Source organism: Phallusia mammillata, chromosome 8 (genome assembly GCF_965637545.1).
Source record: "Phallusia mammillata chromosome 8, kaPhaMamm4.hap1.1, whole genome shotgun sequence".
NCBI classification, from domain to species: domain Eukaryota; kingdom Metazoa; phylum Chordata; class Ascidiacea; order Phlebobranchia; family Ascidiidae; genus Phallusia; species Phallusia mammillata.
Genome location: NC_137259.1, coordinates 3,813,895 through 3,835,600, shown reverse-complemented (window position 1 = coordinate 3,835,600; position 21,706 = coordinate 3,813,895). Strand labels below are relative to the sequence as shown.

Below are 21,706 nucleotides of genomic sequence, written 5' to 3'. Positions count from 1 at the left end.
AGCGGCGTGCGCAGACTCGTCATATCCGTTAGGCAGTCACGATTAGGCCATAACGACTGCTCACGAGGTGGCATGGCCTTTATGCAGTGTGCAAAGCCGGTTTCTTATTACACAACGAGAGTAACGGGAGTCTTAACAGGCGACCTCACTGACTAAGCCTCAATCTGCGCTAAAGGGCGCCAAGTTTAACGTGATGTTTAAGGAATCTACCTTGATTCGTTGGAGCCGGAATCCCAAGCCTGTTTAGTGTCTTGTTCACTGGTTGCATTCCCTGCACCGGGCCTAAAAAAGTAATTTATGGTTTAATATTCGAAAATCATGTGGTAGTAGCTTACAAAGTGAACAATTTAATTTTTGGAGTACTCACATTGTTTTTAGGGGGAGTTGTATACAGTTACACAGTGATCTTGGCAATACATATTTTTGCTTTCAAGCTATATATGTTATTTTGTCTCATTGGTGACAAAAAGTAACAAAATATATAGTTACATACAGTGGTGGGTTTCAAATTTTATTACAAAAGTCATATTTTTCACCCGGTTCTGTTACAAAAAGGCCATTGATAGCAACCAGTAATGCTAACCGGTTGGCTGATCTCATAAAATTTCGTGAGGTTCTATAGAACCGGTGCGAACCGGCTGAATCCCACCACTGGTTACATACCAAACGCTTGGATCTCGAAAAATGCGTTTAGATCTGTAAGGTTATCTGTATAGTTTATCAAACAAACAATTCATATTTAGACGACTAAATCAGGAAAATTTAAAAAAGTTTCTTACTTGTTTTTGACAGACTTATTCTCCCACATTCTCCGCACGTTGTTCACTTTGTCTTCACCACCATCCATTTCGTCATCAGACGATGACGTAGATGACAACGTTGGGACGTCAGATAAATCCTCATCATCAAAATCCGACTCATCCGAAATCGTCGCCTGTCTCACTCTAGTGGTCGGCTTCACCACTGGTTTCTTAGCAACGGGAGATGACTTTGGTGGTGACGTGCTTGATGATGTTTTAGAGATGTTTTCAAACACACTTTTGGCGCCGCTTACAGTGTTGGGTTTGGGTGAAACGTCGCCGGAATTTGACTGTCGCGGTTTCTGATAAGTCGGAGACTGCTTGCTCATGTTATGAAACAAAGCTTTGGCGCCTTGCAAACGACCCATAGTGCTGCGATCGAATGCCTCATCAGTGGATGCATCGTATGCGCTCATTTTGGCTCCCTTTTTATTTTCCCACATGGAGAGCATGGATCCAAGCTTGTTTCCACCTTCACTTGAATCTCCACTTTCACTCCTCGGCGGCGAAGACGGCGTCACCACTGGTGTAAGTGGCGCCTCGAATGCACTCTTGGCGTCACTCACCTTGGGTTGCGAGCGCGCCACTCCGATGTCATTTATCGGGGTTGACGTTACAGGCGCCTTGCGCTCCTCCAGTTTGGTCTCCCACATTGCCTTCAGCTTGGATGCGTCCGGGGTCCCGCTGACGTCATCGCTTTTTGTGACGCCACGTGAGGGTGACGTGTGATCACGTGATATTTCACCGTTGCGCTGGGGCGACTTGCGAACAGGGGATACCTGTTTTCGGGGGCTTGTGGAAGCTTTCTTTTTGCGCCCTGCACCGAATGATGACACGGATGCATCGGTGTCCTGCAAAAACAAAACGACATTGGTTACATCAGTTGAGTAGTTAAGGCAATGGCTCTTAACTTCTTTTTGGATGGTCCATAGGAGGTTAATTACATTTAGTGATAAACTGGAATTAGTTGATTATAACTTATTGAATATACAGAACGAAAAAAAGCTTATCCAAGTTATTGGACATATATTGCTAGCTGTCAATTGTTTGATGTCACTGCTAAATCAATTTTGTATTGTGGGAATAAATTTCAAGTCAATATTCCTGTCGGGGATGCTTTCTTTATCCTTACTTAACAATGGACTGGTCCATTATGTTCATTAAATTGAAATTGGGGTTCATGGTCTAAAACGAGTTGAAAACCATAGGGTTAGGTTTGGCGAAAAGCCTAATTTTGAACACAGGGTTTGGATATCACTATAATTTAAGGTGGCGTTATTGTTTGGTGGCGTTATTGTTTACCAGTATTATCCCTTTATGACTGATCTCCCAAATGAATATGGTTTCGCATACAACATTCGTTTTATATTGTGTACCGACTTCGTAGTCACTACTAACGATGTTTTATTCAGAGTTGTAAACGGGCCTAAAATTGGAGCCCGATCCCGCCCCGAATCCGAAAGTACAAGCCCAAAAACCTGGCCCGAACCCAAATCGTTTTTTAGAGCCCGTTTAGGTCCGAAAGTTTGATTGACATGCCTATACATTAAAGTCTCAGGAAAGATCAAGACAACAAACACAAAAGACAATTGGTCTTGAACAAGGCGTTTTGAGCAGTTTGACATTATTTCAGGGCCAGCAGCTGGCTACTAAGCTAGTTAAATAGATTTCAAAAAATTACTGACGCAGAGTGTAGAGTCAGGCCTTAATTAAGCCCGTTTTTTAAGAAACCTAAACCCGAACCCGACTCGACTTACAAGTCTGGATTAAAAGTTGGCAAAACACGAAACTTTAAACTAAGCAACATAGAGGTTCAGTAACAGCATTTAGGTTTCTCATGCTGATAAATGCCTTTTATACACGCACTTTCGTATTTGACCCAAAAGTCAAGTTTGCAATGTGTCACTTTATTGGTAATTTCTGCCAGAGCATTGCTTGGGAAAGTTGTCATATAAGAGTGCGACAAACAAACGTGTTCCAGTTCCTTGTAAGGTTTTCCAAACGGTGTGGGAAAGAGATAAAACACACATTTCCACCCACAATATCGACGTGCAATAACCGCGTATTTGGTGAACAGGCCAGAACCGGAATTGTGACGTCACATGTACTGGTCCAACAATGTACATTATGACGTAATAAGGCGGTTGGCAACATTTGAATGGTCTGAAGGACAAAATCGTGATAGCAGCAGGTACTGAAGGCGTTCGTTTGTCAAGGCTGTTTACTATTATCTGGATACTGTATTAGCTTTCCATTAGCTGTATTTATTATTGCGGTTGCATAACACTTATTACGAATTAAGCGACATATTCATATACTTAGCGACTTGCAAGTCCGGTTTAAAACACACCCTAATGTAAATCATTGTACGCCAGGTTATACCGAATCAAGACGGTCTCCCAAGCATTACCATATGGCCGTGATCGCTGGTCTGCATGGACGCTTTGTGGCTGAACCCAGTACAAATGTATTTATCTTGCCCTAATGTAAATTCTACTTAGGAAATATATTTAGTCAAATGCAGTTGCAATGTTTGTGTAGTTAAAAATATGACTTAAATGCTGTTCTTAATGTATCTTGATTTTTCATGACGTATTTGTTGTTATTGGGGATATTTTAAGTGAAGGTTTCCGTTTCAGATTTGCCCCAAACAACGTGATATCCCCTGTCGCACGAAACACCAACAAATAACTTCCGTGTCTAGTAAAGTTTGATGGCTTAATTCGAACCTCCAGGCATATTTCCACAAAATGTTTAGGATTTTGAAGCGCTCATAAGTACAAGGTCCTCAATAAAAAATAATAGATTTTGAACATTTTATTAGAGTACTGTTCATTTTTTTAGTTATGCTAGTGTATTGACTCCTAAAAAAACGAAAAAGGCATTTTTTGTCGAAATAAATTTAAACTTACATTTAAGAATACTGTAAGTAAAAATCTTTATATTTGCTGATCTATGTCATCTGCCAAATTCCGTTTATACATATAAAAGCGCATTTAAAACAAACGGTAGGAAGTATAGCAATGCCCACAGCCAAGAAATGTATTCAAGCAAGCGTCTGTCTTTTAAAGCTTTGTCCTTTACAGCTGTAAACAGTTAATGAATATTTCAACGAACGTGTTTAGTGGCTCGAACGCCCAAGGCTGAAAGATCCGCCTGCGCAATTATGTCGTTGACATTGGGAGCAATTAGTCCCCATGGCAACCATAAAGCCACAATAAAACACTATATATCACTATAGTGTTGTTCACCCTACTAATTGATATATCACCATGGGCGCAAACCGCGTTCAACTAATCAAGGTTGCTATGGGTTCATACACGGTTTAGTTTTATACTGTTTTACGCCTTTAATTATAACATCTGTAGCAACACATACGTTTTAAACTTGCGATATACAACAAAGGCACATGTTTCGTAACATAGTGGTGTCAACAGTCAGCCAATTGGGAAATGGCCGCTTGGATATATTTGTGTGAACTACGTTGTAATTGTAATACCTCCACAACGTTAAAAGCGGATGCCAGATCATGTTAAGAGTCCAGCCATGGGTGATGCGTATGTAAAACACAAATGTAAAGCAACGAAACCATAACAAACGACATTCAAACTAGATTTGAATAATAATACAAGATTGTTTATAAAAAGAGTTCGTATACGAAACTGCTAAGAGATGGTTCTCAACCTTTCGTAGACCGTGGCCCCGTAAAAGTAACTTTTTGGCCTTTGCAACACATAATTAGTTATGCGCGTTAAAAAAGAAAATGGCTTTTAGTGGGTGTTTCTGGAGAATCTACACCTGTGCCCCCCGGAACACAGCTCCTGGCCCTTCTGGGGGCCATGAGCCCTGGTTGAGAAGTTGGTAGTTTTTACGTCTAATTGAATGTAGTTTTCGTATATAGGAGACAAGCTATTGTTAAACAAAGCAATAACAAATTTACTTACAGTTGTGTCAAGCCAGGAAGCACTGACTTCATCATCGCTACTTGACGCGTCAGAGAAGACCGATTCGTCGCTGGAACTTGAGTCTTCCTGTTGATATTTCAATACAGCTCTTCGCAAGCGGGCTCGCTTTTCGGCTGCCGACATTCCAGAAAGCTTTCCTCGTTGTTGAACGCGAACCGACATATTCTTGTCAATTTCGTCGACAGTAATGCGTTGTTGCTTAGCCTGGTTTGCGTTTGCGTTAACTTCCTGTACTTTGTTAATGACTTTGCTTGCAGCAGGTTTAGCGGCCGCTGGTTTAGTTAAATCCTTGACAGTGGTTTCAGTTTTTGCAGGCTCCTTTGATTTCTTGTCCTTCTTTGCAGAGGTTTTGGCAGGAACTTCTACAGCTTGTTCCTTGGTCGTAGGCAGTGTTTTAGAGTCTACAGCTTTAATGTTAGTCTTGTTGCAAATTTCACCGACAGCAGGCTTCGTTTTAGCCGCTGCACTTTTCGTTTCAGCAGATTTTTTGACAACTGGCTCAAATGCAGCTGATTTACCAATTATTACTATTTCCGGTTCTGTGGCTAACTCAGTTTTGTCACAGGTTTTGACGACTGCAGCTTTTTCGGTCAACGCAACAGCAGAAGCATCAGCACCAACGCTTAAATGCCGGTCTGTGTTCTTTCGACTCTTACCCTCGATTGCGTTTGCGAGAACAGGCCCAGATGACGTCATTTCTCTTTTTTCTCTCGCTCCGAGCTTCTCCTGCGCCGCTCCCGTTTCTGACGCGCTTCCGTTTGCTCTGCTTCCTGCTCTTGTCGCAGTAACGTTACCCAACGTCCGGACTTCGACACTACGCTTAACCGAGCCAATATCCGACTTCGGGATAGATTCCTTTCGTTTGACTAAAGTTTTTGCCTTAATTTCCGGCGTTTTTGCAGATTTTCCACGATCCCGTTTCTGTGCTTTACTTTTTGTGTTCTTACCGAAGTTGTTATTCTTCAGTGTGTCAATCTCCTCTGAGAGTTTGCGGAAGGTATCAATTGCTTCCTCGACGCTGCAGTTGATTTCGACGTCATCGTCACGTGGTGTGTGCTCAGCGGTGCGGGAAAATTCGCTGGGTCGGAGTGGTGAGCTTGGGTGCTCCCTAGCGAGCGGCTTGCTGATTGGTGGAAACGTATCACGTGATGTAGATCTGTTTACGGGACGTACCGGAGAAGACGGTGACTCATCAATTATTTCCTTTGAGTCAGCATTTCTTCGATCTGCATTGACAAAATTGACCTGTTATGTTTTGATCAGTGCTTGTCATCACATACACAACATTTTATACTTTATATTATTGTATGAAAGAGCAAATTTGTTTGAAAACTGAGTAATGAAGGAGTCATTGTCGCAGATGCAATACAGACCAATTAAACAATAACTAGTAATTGCTTGCATTAGGGCAGTACCTCACTCGATCAAGTGATTGCCATGTTTACAATGCCTTTAATGGTAATCGGCAGCAGAAAGGACCAAGCAATTAAGCTTTACACACAACAGGCAATGTAACAACGTGACGCTTGTATGCTAAAACAGTCACCGTTGTATGCAACTGTCTTTACGTGTAAAGCAACCCCATGCCTTTAAAACAGTTTTTCAAAAAATGTCTAAGAAAAGTTCTGTATGATTTATTTTGTAAAACAAGTGAACAAAAATTTGCATAAACGGTCTTAAAATACAATTTTGCGCAACTTGTGTACATTTGACTGCAAAAATCTAGGCTATGAACCAGCTAAAGGGTTTAAATTTGCATGTTATGACAAATATAGTTGAATCATAGTGCAAAATTCAAGAGTTTTGCATAACCTCGCCAAGCTAATAAGTTCAGGTTGCATAAACAGTTTAAGGTTGCTTAAACACACAAGCGGTCTGATTTGTATTCAAATGCTTACAACCTGCATGCCCCATAATAACGGTTCACCAATTTAATAAAAAATAATTCACACTCTTGACTCAAAGGTTCACACAAATTTGTTACCTTTAGGCAGTACAGAATACAGACCAGTAATGTCAAATTTTTTTATCAAAATGTACGTTTAATAGCATAATTCTTTACATTTTGTTTCAGACATGTGCAGGCATTTTAGCTGTCTCGGATGAAACAAGCATAATAATTTGCAACACTGTAAGTCAGTTACTAATTGGGGTGTGGTTTTTGTTTAATAAGTAATGTGATGGCGTCTGCTACCACAGTAGGCAGAGGACTGTTGTTAAACGTTTTACGATGCAGGCTTGCATAACGGTTTACCACCTAAAACAGTTTGGTTATTATGATACGAGCCGCATCTAGTATCCCAGCCAATCAAAGGGGACATTTTAGAGGTTTAAATTGTCCATAGTTGTTATACCAGCCTAAACGACAACTGTTTGATAAACAATTAAACTGTTCATTTTAACTTCAATAGTACTTTTTAAACAGTAATTTAATACAGTGTAACACTAAAACACTGACAAAGTGTTTCAAACCCGCTTCAAATATAACTAACGAAATTTCTGGAACAAATACCTGAAACCTATACAAGACAATCGCTATGTTCTGAGTTGTAGAAACCTCTGTTAATGTTTATCACGTCACAATTACACACTTGAACACTCCTGAACGCTCAAAGCGTCCTCGCACTTAAGTGAACGACAATGGCACTTGTTTCATCGGCCCAAGGTCTGGCCAAGTCACTGAAGAACAAACGATAAACGGCATAACGTGCCAGATAAGGGGCACAAAGAAAAGAAACAGCTTAAACTGGCGTAAAAAATTGCATATACATTGGGTTTGAACTTCAAAATGTATACACAAAAACTAATTGGCAAACTAAAACATACATACAGTATCAAAACTCAATGCAGTTACCCTTCATTTTATTGTAAAATCGCCACCTCACAGAAAACGTATTTAAATGGATTATTAGTTACGACATGGGATCAGCCCTGAAGCGTCGATGCAGACCAGCGATCACGACACACTCATATAGAAATTACAGTACGCCAGGCCCAATGAAGGCGTTATACCGAATCAGCCCTGGTCACTGATTGCTGGACGCAGAGCGCGAGTCCCGGAAAGACTCCTGTCGTGGGTTCGAATCCCACCGCAGGCTAGATTTTTCTAGCCTATACGCCTTGCCACATGGTGAATGCTTGGTGACCGACTGATTCGGTACAACGCCTTTAATAGGCCTGGCGTACTGTGATGAAATGGGTTTTGTTTGAAAAGGCAATTAATTTAGTCCAGTGGTTTCCCACCGTGGAGGAATTTTAAAACTTTAGGGGAATTTACTTTAATTTTTACTGGTGGCTTGTGAACAGACACTTTAACTCTTGGAATATAACATGTGAGGTTGATAAAAAATCCAATTTGAAATGATCTTTTATGGTTTAGCATCTGCTTTGTAGTCTATATGGGAGGAATGAAAATGTTTTGAATTGTTACGAGAGGAAATCGTTAATAAAGGTTGGGAACCACTGATTTAGCTTGTCTAAAAACAACAGTAATAGTGGAATATTATGGATTGTTTTATGGTACCTTAATAGTGCACAAAAAGGACTGCTAAGATACAGTCAATTTAAAAAACAGTATGATTCGGTTACAATGACTAAATGCAAACTACGACCCATACAACTAAGAACTACCATTCAGGACCAAACGTACTAAAATCAGTTTAACAAAACGTCCTTCAATAAGGCCTTCAATAATTCATCCGGTAAAGGTGACCCCTGAATATATGGAAAACCCCTTGTAAAAATGTAACCGAAGTCGAGTAACAAAGTTCAAAATGTCTAATATTTACACAGGAGTTTAATATTTAACAATAACATGTGGGTAAATTCCGTCAATATTGTTTATTCGGTTATGACAGGATGTTGTGCCCTGTGCCAAATTTAACACCACGGGTTCAAATCCCAGTTAGTAGAGGAGCATGACCCTTTCAATTTTGGTTGTTTTTAAGTAGATTTTTTACATACAGTTGGTTTAAAAGCATTTTAGTGCCATGCATATTCGAACATTGCAAATGCATTTCTTAGTCTATGTGTCATTAAAAAATCGCAGAATAGCGTTTTAATTTGAACTTAACAAGTTGTATGGGTTTGGCCTAGTAGTTTAACCTATTTGAAGTTTTTAAATAAACCAAGTTGGAATAACTCAAATTTACCAGTTTTGGCTTTGGAGGGTTCAAAAACGTAATCCTCAATAATTTGAACCGAAGACCATTCGTTGTTGTAACTTGGAGATTTCAAAATTTTTGGAGACTTAGTTGGGGACGGTGTAACTTCTGCATAAAAAATAATCCACATAAAATTTGGACCTCCCAATAATTTTTTACAATAATTGCAAACTGAAAACTTTACGAAAAGCAGAAGGTTTAGAATTCGATTTCAAAATCTCTTACACTCTCGGTCGTTATTTGCTGTGCAAAATACTTTTATCATAAAAATTGTTGAAAATTTCAAATCGAAGTAATAAATGATATTGTGTTTACGTTTTAAAAAGCCCGATACCATATGTAAAGAAAATAGCCTAAATAGCCTGTGTCTAAAATATCACAAATTTCATGTACGGTTTTCACAACTGTATCCTAAGCTCATTATAAACGGCCTTTATCCTTTATTGAACATATCCTAATACAGGATAAAGTTGTATTACAAAGCAAGCAAATTATGCGACTTTTAATCGATCATGAAGTCTTTCATAACTTGCCTATGGACAACTTGGACACAGGTGACGTATGAAAAACGTCCAGGTCATCCAAGTTAAGAGTAGCAAGAAAATCGTCACCGAGATCCAAAGATTTCAAGCCTAGACACCAATGCACATGCGAGAAGAAAAGAATTAGAAAAAGTGATTAGTTTGGTTAGTAATACAAGCTCTACGGCACCACCAAGCGGATAATTTTTTATTATATATCTTAAAACATAACAAAATTAGTTATTTTGACTCACGAATGGAAACAGTTGTCCAAAATTGTATTTTTGAGATTTTTTATTTATTTATTTATAGTTTCCCACGCTCTTGGGCGCATTGGGCAGCAAGATTGTTCCACTTTTTTGAGATTGGTAATTTAAAATGTAATTATTCAGATTTGTAATGCTCAAATAAATTGTGGAATTTGACATTGCATTTTTCAGTAATCAGGCGTACTCTGGAATACCATTGAAAAAGATAACAGTGTTAATTTGGAATAAGACTGTATTGTTAGTATTTATTAAACGTTTGGGCCAGTAAGAAAAATAAAATCAGCAATTCGTTAAAATTGCCTTGTTAGTTTCACTTTATAAAAGAAACTTTAAACTGCGACATTTGAAACAGGATTCGTTTTTTTAAGTTTAAGGTATAATGTTTGGTTGACATGCAAGTGGGCAAATAGTATGACAAAAGGCATAATTTTTATCACACAATGCGAGTATCCCATTGGTAAGAGCTTCAAATAAACTTCATAAACGTTATTAAAGGCTTCATAAACTTAGGGCATTCAACATAAAAAGGAAATAAAGTCAGGAAATAAAGTCAGGAAATAAAAACTAAACATTGCATGAAAACACCACAGAGCATTTTACTGAATGTGTCGCGCAATAAACCAAAACGCTTACCTTCTTCGATTTTGCCTAACGACGGATCAGTGACGTCACGAGGTGGATGAGTTTTTTGGGGAGGAGGGGAATAGAGGTTCTCTTTCGTGAAAGTCAATTTCGTCGCATTAATGCCCTCTAGCGGATCTGTTTCAATCGTTTGCCGCGATTTTGGTCTATAATTCAAATCAGTTGTTGTTTTAACTATTTTGTAGTAACCCAACTACATTTTTCGTGGTTGTGAAATTATAACTAACAGCCACTAAACGTTTCCAATGCAAGCGTAAAATTATTAGATTATTACGTCTAAAATTCAAACTTTAAGCGTAAGCTTTAGCATGTGGGATGGATAATTTGGGTTGGAAATGGAGAATTAATACTTTAAGTTTTTGACTCGTTTCCTAAACTACGTGTACCAAATTAGAGCAAAAAATCCAACATATCAATGCCAAACAATTTAAACATGTTCTTAACTATTTTTATCGTTAACTAATCAAATTACTAAAATTACCAGCTATGACGTCACAAAAGTATGAAGTCATTTAAAATAAAAATTTAATTCTCCCCTTGAAATGTCAAACTAAAATAAAAATAAAAAGTTAAACTAGCCCTAAGGAAAGTAATTACCCACAGATTAAGAATCACTGATCTATCCAACCAAGTACACAAATGAATTTTTTACCCTTTCCCTAAAAAATGAATCAACAAAAAAATTGTCAAAAGGGGGCGCTAGATGTACGTACTTTGTGGTAGCAACACCAGAGGGAGAATTTCCGAATGTGCTTCCCGCTGAGGGTGATGACGCTTTGCGCATGCGCTCCATGTGACGCTCCATCGCCAGCTCGGCACGTGACAACTTCTTGCCACTAGAGGGCCCACGAGAGCTCGAGTCCGACACACTTGCTGATGTGGATGTGGATGATGCTGAAGACGGACGGGATGATACTGAAAGTAAAAAAAATAATGAATTTTTTTAACATAACTAAGAACTGGGATCAGCCCTGAAACGTTCATGCAGACCAGCAATCACGGCTTGTGATTCTTCTTTCGACAGGCTTACCAACTATAAGCTTTCGTAGCACAGTTGAAAAAGCGCAAGCCCCGGAAAGGCTTCAGTGATGGGTTCAAGTCCCATCTAGATTTGGCTACATTTTTTTCTAGTCAATGCCATTCTCACATATAGCAAATATGTGAATGCTTAGAAGACCAGCTTGATTTGGCATTACGCCTTCAATGGGCCGGGCCTACTATGACTTAATTTATTATGAGTTTGAACTTCATCGATGGCAATGCACAATTATGCCGTGAACAATAGCTTAATAGGAACAAGCAGAAACTGTACGAAAAAAGCACTTAACAAAAATGTGAATTACACTTTTAATTACATTCCGACATTTTCGCTTATTAATGAATGTTTCTAACACACTCACGTGATCCGACGGTGGCTTTAGCGCTGCTAGTGGTGGAATATCGGTCACTTTCATCTCTCTCTTTTGGGGATCTAAAAATGTCAAGAATGAAAGTAATAAAAAGGCTTTGAAATGGGCACTAATATGGCAATTTCTGTTTCGTGTTCCAGTAAACATGCACATTAAACACATACTTTGTTTTCCAGCAATACATTATTATTAAGAAATTTTAGTTAATGTGTCATATATTGATTGTTTACATAAGATTAGTGTTTTTCAACGCTAGGCGTATATTCTACAGCAGGGGTCGGCAACCTTTTTTGCACTGCGGACCGATTTTGAATCTGAAATTTAATCGCGGAACGGCCTTCAAAAAACTACAAATATTTAGCAATTAAAAAGTTTAAATTAGTTTATCATCCTCGGAATACATGGGCAAAATGCTTTAAAGCATTAAACCAGAAAAAACATATGGACCGGTAACGAACTCCTCGCAGACCGGCACAGGGCCGCGGACAAGCGGTTGCCGACCATTGTTCTACAAGAAGTAGTTTATACCGTCCAAAAAGCAATTAAAATCCAAGGGTTTTTAAACTTCTTTACCTGTCATTGTTCAGAGGTTGTGTTTTCGTTCTACTATTTTTCACAGAAGGTAAACTCTTATCTGTTGTTTCATTCGCTCGTTCTCTTCGCAACGAACGACGAGTGAGACCATCCAAATTGACTGGCCTCGACACTGGGGGCGCCCTGTACAACATAAAGATTACAAACCTTGCTGAAACGGCCAACATGGGCACACTTGAATCGGGATGTAAGGCAGGTATTAAGGTCTAGTAATGAGTAATTACCTACAACTGCAAAACTATTATACAGAAACAGGTCACAAACTTTGTGAACCGTTTTGAGTATGTATGCATTTTAACATCGGGTGATACAACAACAAAAGTTTTTAACAAGTTTCAAAATATAAGAAATTGGCCTTGTAAACATCAGCTTAGTTATCGTGCACTTGATAACTTAACGAAAGAGAAAAGGCAAATCTAGTCAATAAAAATATAATTTAACAAACATTAAACTACCTGCAAGACCTCCTATAAGCATTGGCAGCATTATCAACAGCACCGGTATCTTTACGATAAGATCGTTGAAATGGGGAACTCTTTGCCGTATCAGCTTGTTTACTTTCCCGCTGAAACTTGGAAAGATTCTCCCTAAATTTCCGCTTAGCCTTGTCAGCAATCTCGTCTTTTTTGTCGATCTTTCGTCCATCTTTCTTGTCCGGTTCGTTCCCTTTTATCGGTTTAGGGCCGTTTTGCTGAGCCCGATTCATATCTACTAAGTTTTCTTTTCCACTGAAGTTTCTGTAGCTGAAAAAACAAAAACAGATTCCTTTTTAGTGTGTAAAGTTTTTCGTATAAGGCAGGGATGCACAATCTTTTCGCTATGACGGTCGCATCGCAGATCCTTATTTCAGCAACGGCCAGCAAGTGTCTGCTTGTTTTTGATTTAAAATTACTGATGTAAAGAAATAGGTCTCATAAATACCATTTAAACAGATTAATTTCTAACTTGATGCACTGATCGAGCTGAACATTCTGACGATCAGTCTTAAATGTTTATTACGCATATGGCTACTAGATTTGTAATACTCTTTCTAGCCCAACGGAGCAGAGATATAAATATTTAGCAAAAAAGTTTCGTTTACAAATGCCGCCGGTACATATATTTCAATACACACGTTCACGTTCACGACCGCATAAACTCGTCTCTGCGACCGCAGGTTGCGCACCCCTTGTATACGGCTTTTACATTTAACAAATCTACAGTTTCACTGACACTATTCTTGCTTACAGATAGTGACAATACTGTTACGGCAAAATATATCTCTTTTATTAAAAATTAAAATCTTAAAAACGATTGAAGTTTTCATGAACGTTACCAATCTACATCTAATATCTTTACTGTTGCCCAAACTCATCTAACAACTACAAAACGAGGTTACTAGTGCATGTGCTTTGGAATGACAATATTTGAAAGATCCCCTATCTCGTTGACATTATCGCCAAAGACTGTCATACGCCCTGGAGTGTATATTACACATGATTTGGATTTGACAAAACTTGACGATAAGAAACCGACACCAGAAAACCTTAAATGACTCATTATGAGCCCTAACAGGAAAAATACTTTTTTACTTTACAAACCTAGTAAAAGATTGTTTCTTAAAGTCCATTGCTGCAACTTTAGTATGCTCACTACATGGTCAACTACCTTAACTGATGTGATTTTGACTGTTCAATGGGAAAGATACTTCTTCCAGTCATATCACACCATTTACTAACTGTGAGTATTTCTCCTTAGGCTGCATACTTGCATTGCAGTTACCCAGTTAAGTGCCTTTCCCAAGGGAGCTGTTATGGCCTATCGGTTTAAATACGATTTCATTTGACTGACTGCTTCGTCAAAGATTTCAAAGATATCAAAGATTGCCAAGGCCAGGTGACTGTCCTTTTCCAATATAAGTAAGGTAAACCTTTGCTCTTTAATTAAGTACAAGTTTACAACACTCTAAATGACATTAGCTCACCACAACTGGTAAAACTTAGTTTAAGGCATGTTTGAAGAAGATATTGGCCTAAGTAAAGCTAAAATCTTAGTCAATGACTTTACCCTTTAAACAAATTGTATTACCACTTTATATAATACACTTTACAACAGAACTGTGCAAGGCAGGCAGAATTGTAGCTTGTACTTTTGTCAGCACTGTGACTGTGGAACAGACACCTCCCAACAATCCTTAAAACCTCTATATTAAATTTCACATGGCTACCCACAAACTGGCAGATTTATTTCCTAGAAATCAATCGATTTCGCCGCCAATTGTTAACGTTTGTTACAACATTATTCTTAAATGTCACGTATTTCTAAACGTAGAATTGGTCTGATATGGGCCTTTTTTCAATCTACATGCCGGAATAGAGCAGATTACATGTATTTTGTGAGCATCTTTTTTTAACCAAAATGCGTTTAAACGTGTTACTCGTTTTGTTTTGTTGTGATATTTTACACAATACCTCATCCTTAAGCAAAAAACGAACGTATTTAGTGGTTACTACAATAACCATACTACATTCTTTAACATAACTGCTCTTATATTGCCTCTTTTCTTGCTTATGGTATCATAACCAATATTTAATGCCACCCAACAAGCAATACAACATATTACGTAACTTGTAGGCCTCCTTAACCTTCAGTCAGTTTAGCCAACGTTCATAAAAGCAACTGATCTCTTTTGTAAGCCTGGCACCCCACAGGATAAAATACAACTCAAACAAACTGAAGGCAATCAAATTGTTCCTTCGGCGGGCCGTGGCAACATCGAACTATGTACTCGACAAATATTGGCTTATCGTGCCAGCGCGACAATTAACTCTCGACGCTATTTCTTATCATGGCTTTGGCGCAAGGGAATCATGCCTTCCTATGGTTATGGCATATCCAAACCAGACAACACTGTACTGTGCCGTGCTTATCTTATGTATGTGGTGTACAGTGCACGCTGACTTATACCGGGTTGTTATTATCAAGTCTGCATTAGGGTGTACCGGTGTACAACTCCTTTTCTTATGCGGACGGTTTGACACTCACTAAAGAACAGATTTGCTGATAACAGGTTTAGTAACGAAATTGAACTGTTTTTAAAAATACCTACATCATTAAATCCTTTAATTTCATCAGTTTGAAGTAAGTAAGTATAGGTGCACAAGATTAGTCGGAAAAGCCTTTTATGGCACATGTGTACAAAGACGGGAGTGCCTGATGGGAGTGACGTATAGACTAACGTAAATGATGGCAGCAAAATGCTTTGTTGTGTGGTGGACATGCGACGTAACTGTTTAAAACATGTTTGTTTCATGGTATGCATATTACTGGCCTTTACTGCTACCAACTATTGTACATTTAACTGTCAGTAGGACAAACAAAATCTATGAGTTTATGGTTGGTATCGTTTAGCAAACGTGGGCGATAAAAAATGCACAAAAGGCGAAACCAGCGTTTTGGCATATTGAACAGCATGCGCTGTAGGGATTCGCAAAGCGATCATAGTGTCAAATCTCCAAATAGATATAACTCCTTACTTGACGCCCGTAACACACGACGAAACAAATAATTGCTTTGTGTATGCCACAGTGCAAATAGCTCCTAATGGCGTATTTATGAGTTCCTCGCAGCTGCACGTCGCCTGTGGCACTTGAAACGATCTCGCGTAACGTACGCACAATACATAAGGTGACTTTTGTAAGTGTACAGAAGTGCAGACATCCGTGACCATAATTTGGGTTTGGAAAGGGCCCCAATTTTATCCTTTGAGAATTACCAATTTATGTAGACTTATGGACAAATTTTCAAATCAAGGTTACAAAAGATGTGCTTATTTAGGAAATTTTGCAAATGTAATACTTTCGAAGTCGCAATGACCTATAATTGACCTACTGTTAAACCTAAGACAAAATCTGTAGTATTTAGGTATAACACATTTTATTTGTTTTCAAAGTATTTAAAGGCATTTTTTTGCTGTTTGGACTCCTATAAAAGTCTTATAAATCGCGTGCTGCTTCTGGACTAAGTTTATCTACTAATGCAAAAGACAATTCCCGCCAAAAAACAGTTGAAATTTAGCCTACCTCGATTTGGGGACTGTCCCATTTCGTTCCTTAGGCGTTGACCTCAGCGACGACCTCCAGCGGTTTGCGGGACTTGCAGGGTTCCTGGTGAATTCGCTGTTGACCTTTACATCCTGCTTGGTCACGTCGTTCGAGTAGGTTCGGTGGGCTGCTCGTATCATGACGTCACAGTACAGAGAGTCTATGTTACTATTGTACTTAAGGTTTTAGGCAAGATTTACAACACAACTTTTGAAATGCCTGTCACAACAATGCAAAGATGTTACAAAACGCAACTAAAAAAATGAAAACTGAACTAACTCAGACCTTTATTGAGCTCTTCTGGCAAGTATTTTTATTCCTACGTTTTAAAGTCCTATAAGCGCACGCAGTGTTATTTACCCTGATGAAGGCGACCTGCATAGGACGTCGAAACGTCGGAATAGAAACACTTGCCAGAAGAGCTCTATAAACTTGATATTATGCCTGGCAGCAATAACTTATATATAACTTAGGCTTTGTTTAAACCTAGCTATGTTTATCCTATCACCAATTTTAAGCACAAAAGTGGTTGCTTAAGTTGTACCAACGGACTATTATTACAGCAAAAATAAACGACCGTCAAAGACAAGGCACTAGTCAACCAAACATTCCATACAAACGCTGTTTCTGATTCTTAAACTGACTCCGAAGGTCACTGCCATATAGACAAGGAAGTTCAAAATTATCTGCAGTTATTAAAAGCGATATAGCACTCAAGACATAGACTACATATGAATAATGCATACAAGTCATGTTGCGTAAGCTTACAGGTTATCACTGGCTAACACGATTCTTCTGAAACAGGCATTAAAAATAAACACCTATGTTCCGAAGAAGGTTGAACGCTTTAACAAGTATGGTATAGCACACAGCATGAAGCACTCTGTTCAAATCGATATAGGCAAAACGATTTGTAGCTCAATTTGTTGTTGTTGATTCAAAGCTCGACCGCTGGCTAAATTTTATGGCTCAAGGCTACGCTTTTCATACACAGCAGTGCTTGGAACCTGGAAGACCTGATGCTATTTGGTTTAATTTATGCTGTACACCTGTCTTACCTGTTTTTCTGCTGCTTCTCTCGTTAACATTGGAGTAGTATTAAATTTTCTTTTACCTCTTAATTATGACCAAAAACCTGCTGTATTTCAACACTAACTAACGCTCAGATGATACATTCAATGGAATATAGCTTTTACAATAAAAGACCACCCACATACACTTACGTACATAGCAGTAAACATATACAGTAGGAACGAGCAATGAGACTTAAACAGTAGTTATGTGCAGTAACTCTCTCTAAATAGCTTTAAAACTATATACTGCTGTCAGTACAAATGTAACTTACATTTCCGCCTATTTCAAGGCACTACTGTCGTGTACTCAGATGGCATGGAACAACGTTATTACCAACAAGCCACGCTGGCAACTGACCACAACAATAGCGACGAGCGTGCTGTCTTCCCTTGCGTGGCACCCGGCTTCATAAACTTAACCATGCGACGCCGCTATACAACTTTTCAGCGCTGGAAAACCTGGCTTTCAGGCGAAAGGCGCTTGGATTGTAAATCAAAACACTACAACACTGTGAACACTTACTATTGGCGTCGAAGCGTGGACAATATCAACACAATTTTCAATGGAACATTATGTTTGACGCACTGACAAATAAATTATAACAGTAGCCTGTATAAAACTACATACAGTATCCACTACCGGAACTTGAAATGAACTTTTGACTGACATTTTTGAATCACAAACCAGTTAATACGCCTTTTCCAGCAAGTGTTAAAAGCACAAATTTCATTTTTATTCCTTGTCTGCATTGTAACCAGTAGTGATGGTTTCAGAAATCGTATGATAATCTACATTCATAACTATTTCAAAATTTGCGTTTTGTCTTTGAAGACACGCGTATTAAACTAGTCTAAAAACTCCATTGCTACGATACAAGTTCAAACAAGTAGCTACTATAGTAAAAAGTAATGAAATACAATACTTTGCAATACAATACTATACAATAACTTTGCTTTTGTTACCACAGACAAGATTACGGATTAGAACAAATGCTGTTCTCTGCAAATCTAAACTTTTGCTAAGCTTACTGAGCGGATTTTGAACAGATTGTAAATCCCTGAACTAACCCTCTACATTTAAACGCTGTCTTACACAGTTCAAACCTACACTATAGGACTGAATCTTGCTACAGCAGTACAACTAATTCCAACGTCTATTATATTCTAAATCGACGTCCATAGTTTCTTGACCAAAGACTGTAGCTGAACTGACTTTTTGCTTTTTGTATCTTCCCTTCAGCTCAAAAACAACAAATAATCCGTTAACTGAGGTAAACAAGTGGAAAACTCGGAACTTGTGTCTCTACATCAAGTAGTACCAATGAAATTCACACGCTTGTCAGCTGGCAGGGCAAGGGGCGGCATCAGTTTTCAAGTAGAAACATCCACAAGCGTTTCCGCGAGACCTTACAAAAGCTTGTGACGTCATAAAGGACATTGTTCCGAGTTTCTAATTGATACAACGCGGAATTTTTCAAACACGAATTTGAGCGCGTAGGCCCTTGACGAATTGTGGTTTTCAAGCGGTAACATGTTTTTGGCAGAGCGGAAACGAATACAACCACTACGCACAAACGTATTTAGATTTAAACGTTGGAATTTTGTGCTGTCTGTTGTATTCTGCAGTAATTTTTATGCTTTAAAACAATGAAGCCAAATGCTTTACCAATTTGAAATATACTATTTGCACAATTAAGAAAAAGGCGTAAAAAAGGGCGAAATGGTCTATTTTTTGGTCAAGCAATTAGACAGTGACCAAATACAAAAGACTGTGCTACATGCAGGATAAAACTGCAATGTCTAAAATGGTCTGGACATCGATAATGCCAGGTGCAAATGCCTTGCTGGCACAGAAACAAGCTCAATCAGTCTTTGTTGCCCAAGGGAGGCCCAAATGAACAGCTGCTGATTCGGGTCGTAACCAAATCGTAAAGTTGAAAAATCTCGCAACAAATTTTTATTCCTAATTTTAAAACTTGATTTTTTAACTTTTGCTGTTAGTACAGTTCAGGTGTCTGGTTTATTAGACAAATTTATTCAGTCTAAAACACCGACGCCTTCCATTCTAAACATCTATGTCTACCTCAAACAATTGCAAAAACGTTAAGATCTCCAAGTAAAAAACACACCATTAGTCACCAGCACTTAATACACAGACATCCTGATTTAAGATGTCATGAGTACCTTAGTACATGGAGAGATTTTTAAGTGGATGCGTGGTATGGTATATTGCTGGAGGCACTGACAAACAGCAATTAACCTACCAATTATGGTTGGGTTAAGAAGATCCAGCAATGAAAACTCGAACAAGGCAGCGATAAATCTATGCCAGTAAAATTACGTAACATTGCTCTTTATATATGTAGGAAATGACTTTGTATAGTTGGAGCAAAATACAATGGCCATAAATGTCTACGTTTTCAGGATTCTATAAAGAAGTTGCTTTTTTCTTTGTTCCGTGTCTTATATGTTTCCGTATTCCTGTACTATTCGCCAATATATTGTCCTTGCTTTGGAGTGTGGAAAAATCTACTAACTTCTACATTTCTAGGCTACGGCATACAAAAACTTCCCTTTTTCTTCATAACTTGTCACTTCAAGAAATGTGACTACTTTTCAAATGCAGAAAGTTTGAATTCATCCATTTTTTTTAATACGGCATTATTTTATGCTAGACTTTTAGAACCAGTGCACATTCAAGAGCACGAAGGTCTGAAGAATCAACGCATAAATATTAACCTTTACCTACAAAACTTGTGAACTAAATCTACAAATACAAACCATGCTTTCTGACAAGCTCTACAGTCTACACGGAACCAATGTTCAGCTTCCACTAATTGTGACAAGTGGGAGAGGATGGGATAATGGAGATTATTGAAGGGATAGAGACATCACTAATCGCTCTGACGCAATCAATCTCACGTCACAAAATCCGACACGCTTTATTGCACACAACCGATTGTAGCATCTGTCCACAGCTTTTGCGGTCAATTTGATAGATAATTGTTTTTAAGTTGGCAAAAGTACAACGTTGCGACAAGGTTTAAGATTTAATGTTTTTTCATGTAAAAGCGTTTTATCGTGTTTATTTATTAGGCTTGATTTGTCACAGACAATTACAACTAAGTGAAAACAATATTGCTAGTTTCTACTGCTCTACGCAATTTGATCAGCAAAATTATGCAATATCCCGTAAGACCTATACTACAACCAAATTCCAGTCAGAAACACATACTTTGCTTGCTAAGGACAAAAACAACAATGTTTTAGGTGGGACCCAGAAAAAATGCATTATAAAGTTCATTTGACCAAACTGTCACAGTTGCCCGCACAAAACCAATTCTAGAACACTCCACTGTCATGTCACAATTGCTCGTTTAAAAAATCGAAAGACCACCTACTAGCGACTTTTAGCTTCAACGAAAAGACGCCAGAAAACACTTAAGTGCGATTATCATGAGCCTTCCGTTGGTCTCATCAACACTTCGCACAATAGGGACGGGCCATTGGTTTTCTTGGGTCGATATTTTGCTTTCTTAACGGTCACTATTGGCTATTGTGCAACGCTGGACTATAGAATACAATTTCAAGCCGTAGACGATATAAAAATGTAAAGATTTATTTCTTCTGGTATAAATACAATTGGTCAATGATTATATCACAAGTTCAATTAATCGCAAATAATTCAGTTGTAATATTAGATTCTGATTGTACTAAAATGCAATTTTCCATTTAGAATTTTGCAAGGTAACTTATGATTTGGAAAGTTTTGGTATATATTCATGTTTAAGTTACGTAACATATAGGTCGATGGCCAGAATTGGTAGGAAAAGCGCACTTAAAACGCATTGGAATAATGTTTTTTCCAACAAAAGCGAAGGGAAGAAACCATTTAATGACCAAGCTGTTCTAGAAATATCTAAAATTGTCAACCTATATAAATCTCTTGGTCTATTAAATACACCGTTAAAAGCCAACAGTAGCAAAAAACAAAATCGTAAATGTACCATACCCTTTCTCATAGATTCAAACCGTTTGGGCCGCTAAAATCGACCGATTTGGCTGTTACAACCCGTAAGCACCATATGCCAGAAAATATTGACAGTTTAATAGCCTTTTAAGCCGTCGAAAAACAAGTGTCTAGTTTCACTGACAAAAACACGAAAAAGCTTCATAAAACACACTGTT

The 21,706-nt window shown here is 38.3% G+C and overlaps 1 protein-coding gene across 1 annotated transcript in view; it reads right to left on the bottom strand.

Moving 5' to 3' along the window:
* Positions 1-16,663, bottom strand: part of LOC145203825 (uncharacterized) — a 48,923-nt gene extending 32,260 nt beyond the window's left edge. The window contains exons 1-11 of the mRNA XM_080076144.1: positions 16,425-16,663; positions 12,819-13,106; positions 12,343-12,486; positions 11,761-11,831; positions 11,074-11,275; positions 10,352-10,506; positions 9,462-9,560; positions 8,917-9,036; positions 4,745-5,991; positions 780-1,651; positions 211-282 (exon numbers count right to left, since the gene is read on the bottom strand). Of these exons, the coding sequence (XP_079932270.1) occupies positions 211-282; positions 780-1,651; positions 4,745-5,991; positions 8,917-9,036; positions 9,462-9,560; positions 10,352-10,506; positions 11,074-11,275; positions 11,761-11,831; positions 12,343-12,486; positions 12,819-13,106; positions 16,425-16,585 (3,431 nt within the window). The 5' untranslated portion in view covers positions 16,586-16,663. The remainder of the gene's footprint in view (positions 1-210; positions 283-779; positions 1,652-4,744; positions 5,992-8,916; positions 9,037-9,461; positions 9,561-10,351; positions 10,507-11,073; positions 11,276-11,760; positions 11,832-12,342; positions 12,487-12,818; positions 13,107-16,424) is intronic.
* Positions 16,664-21,706: the final 5,043 nt, after the last annotated feature.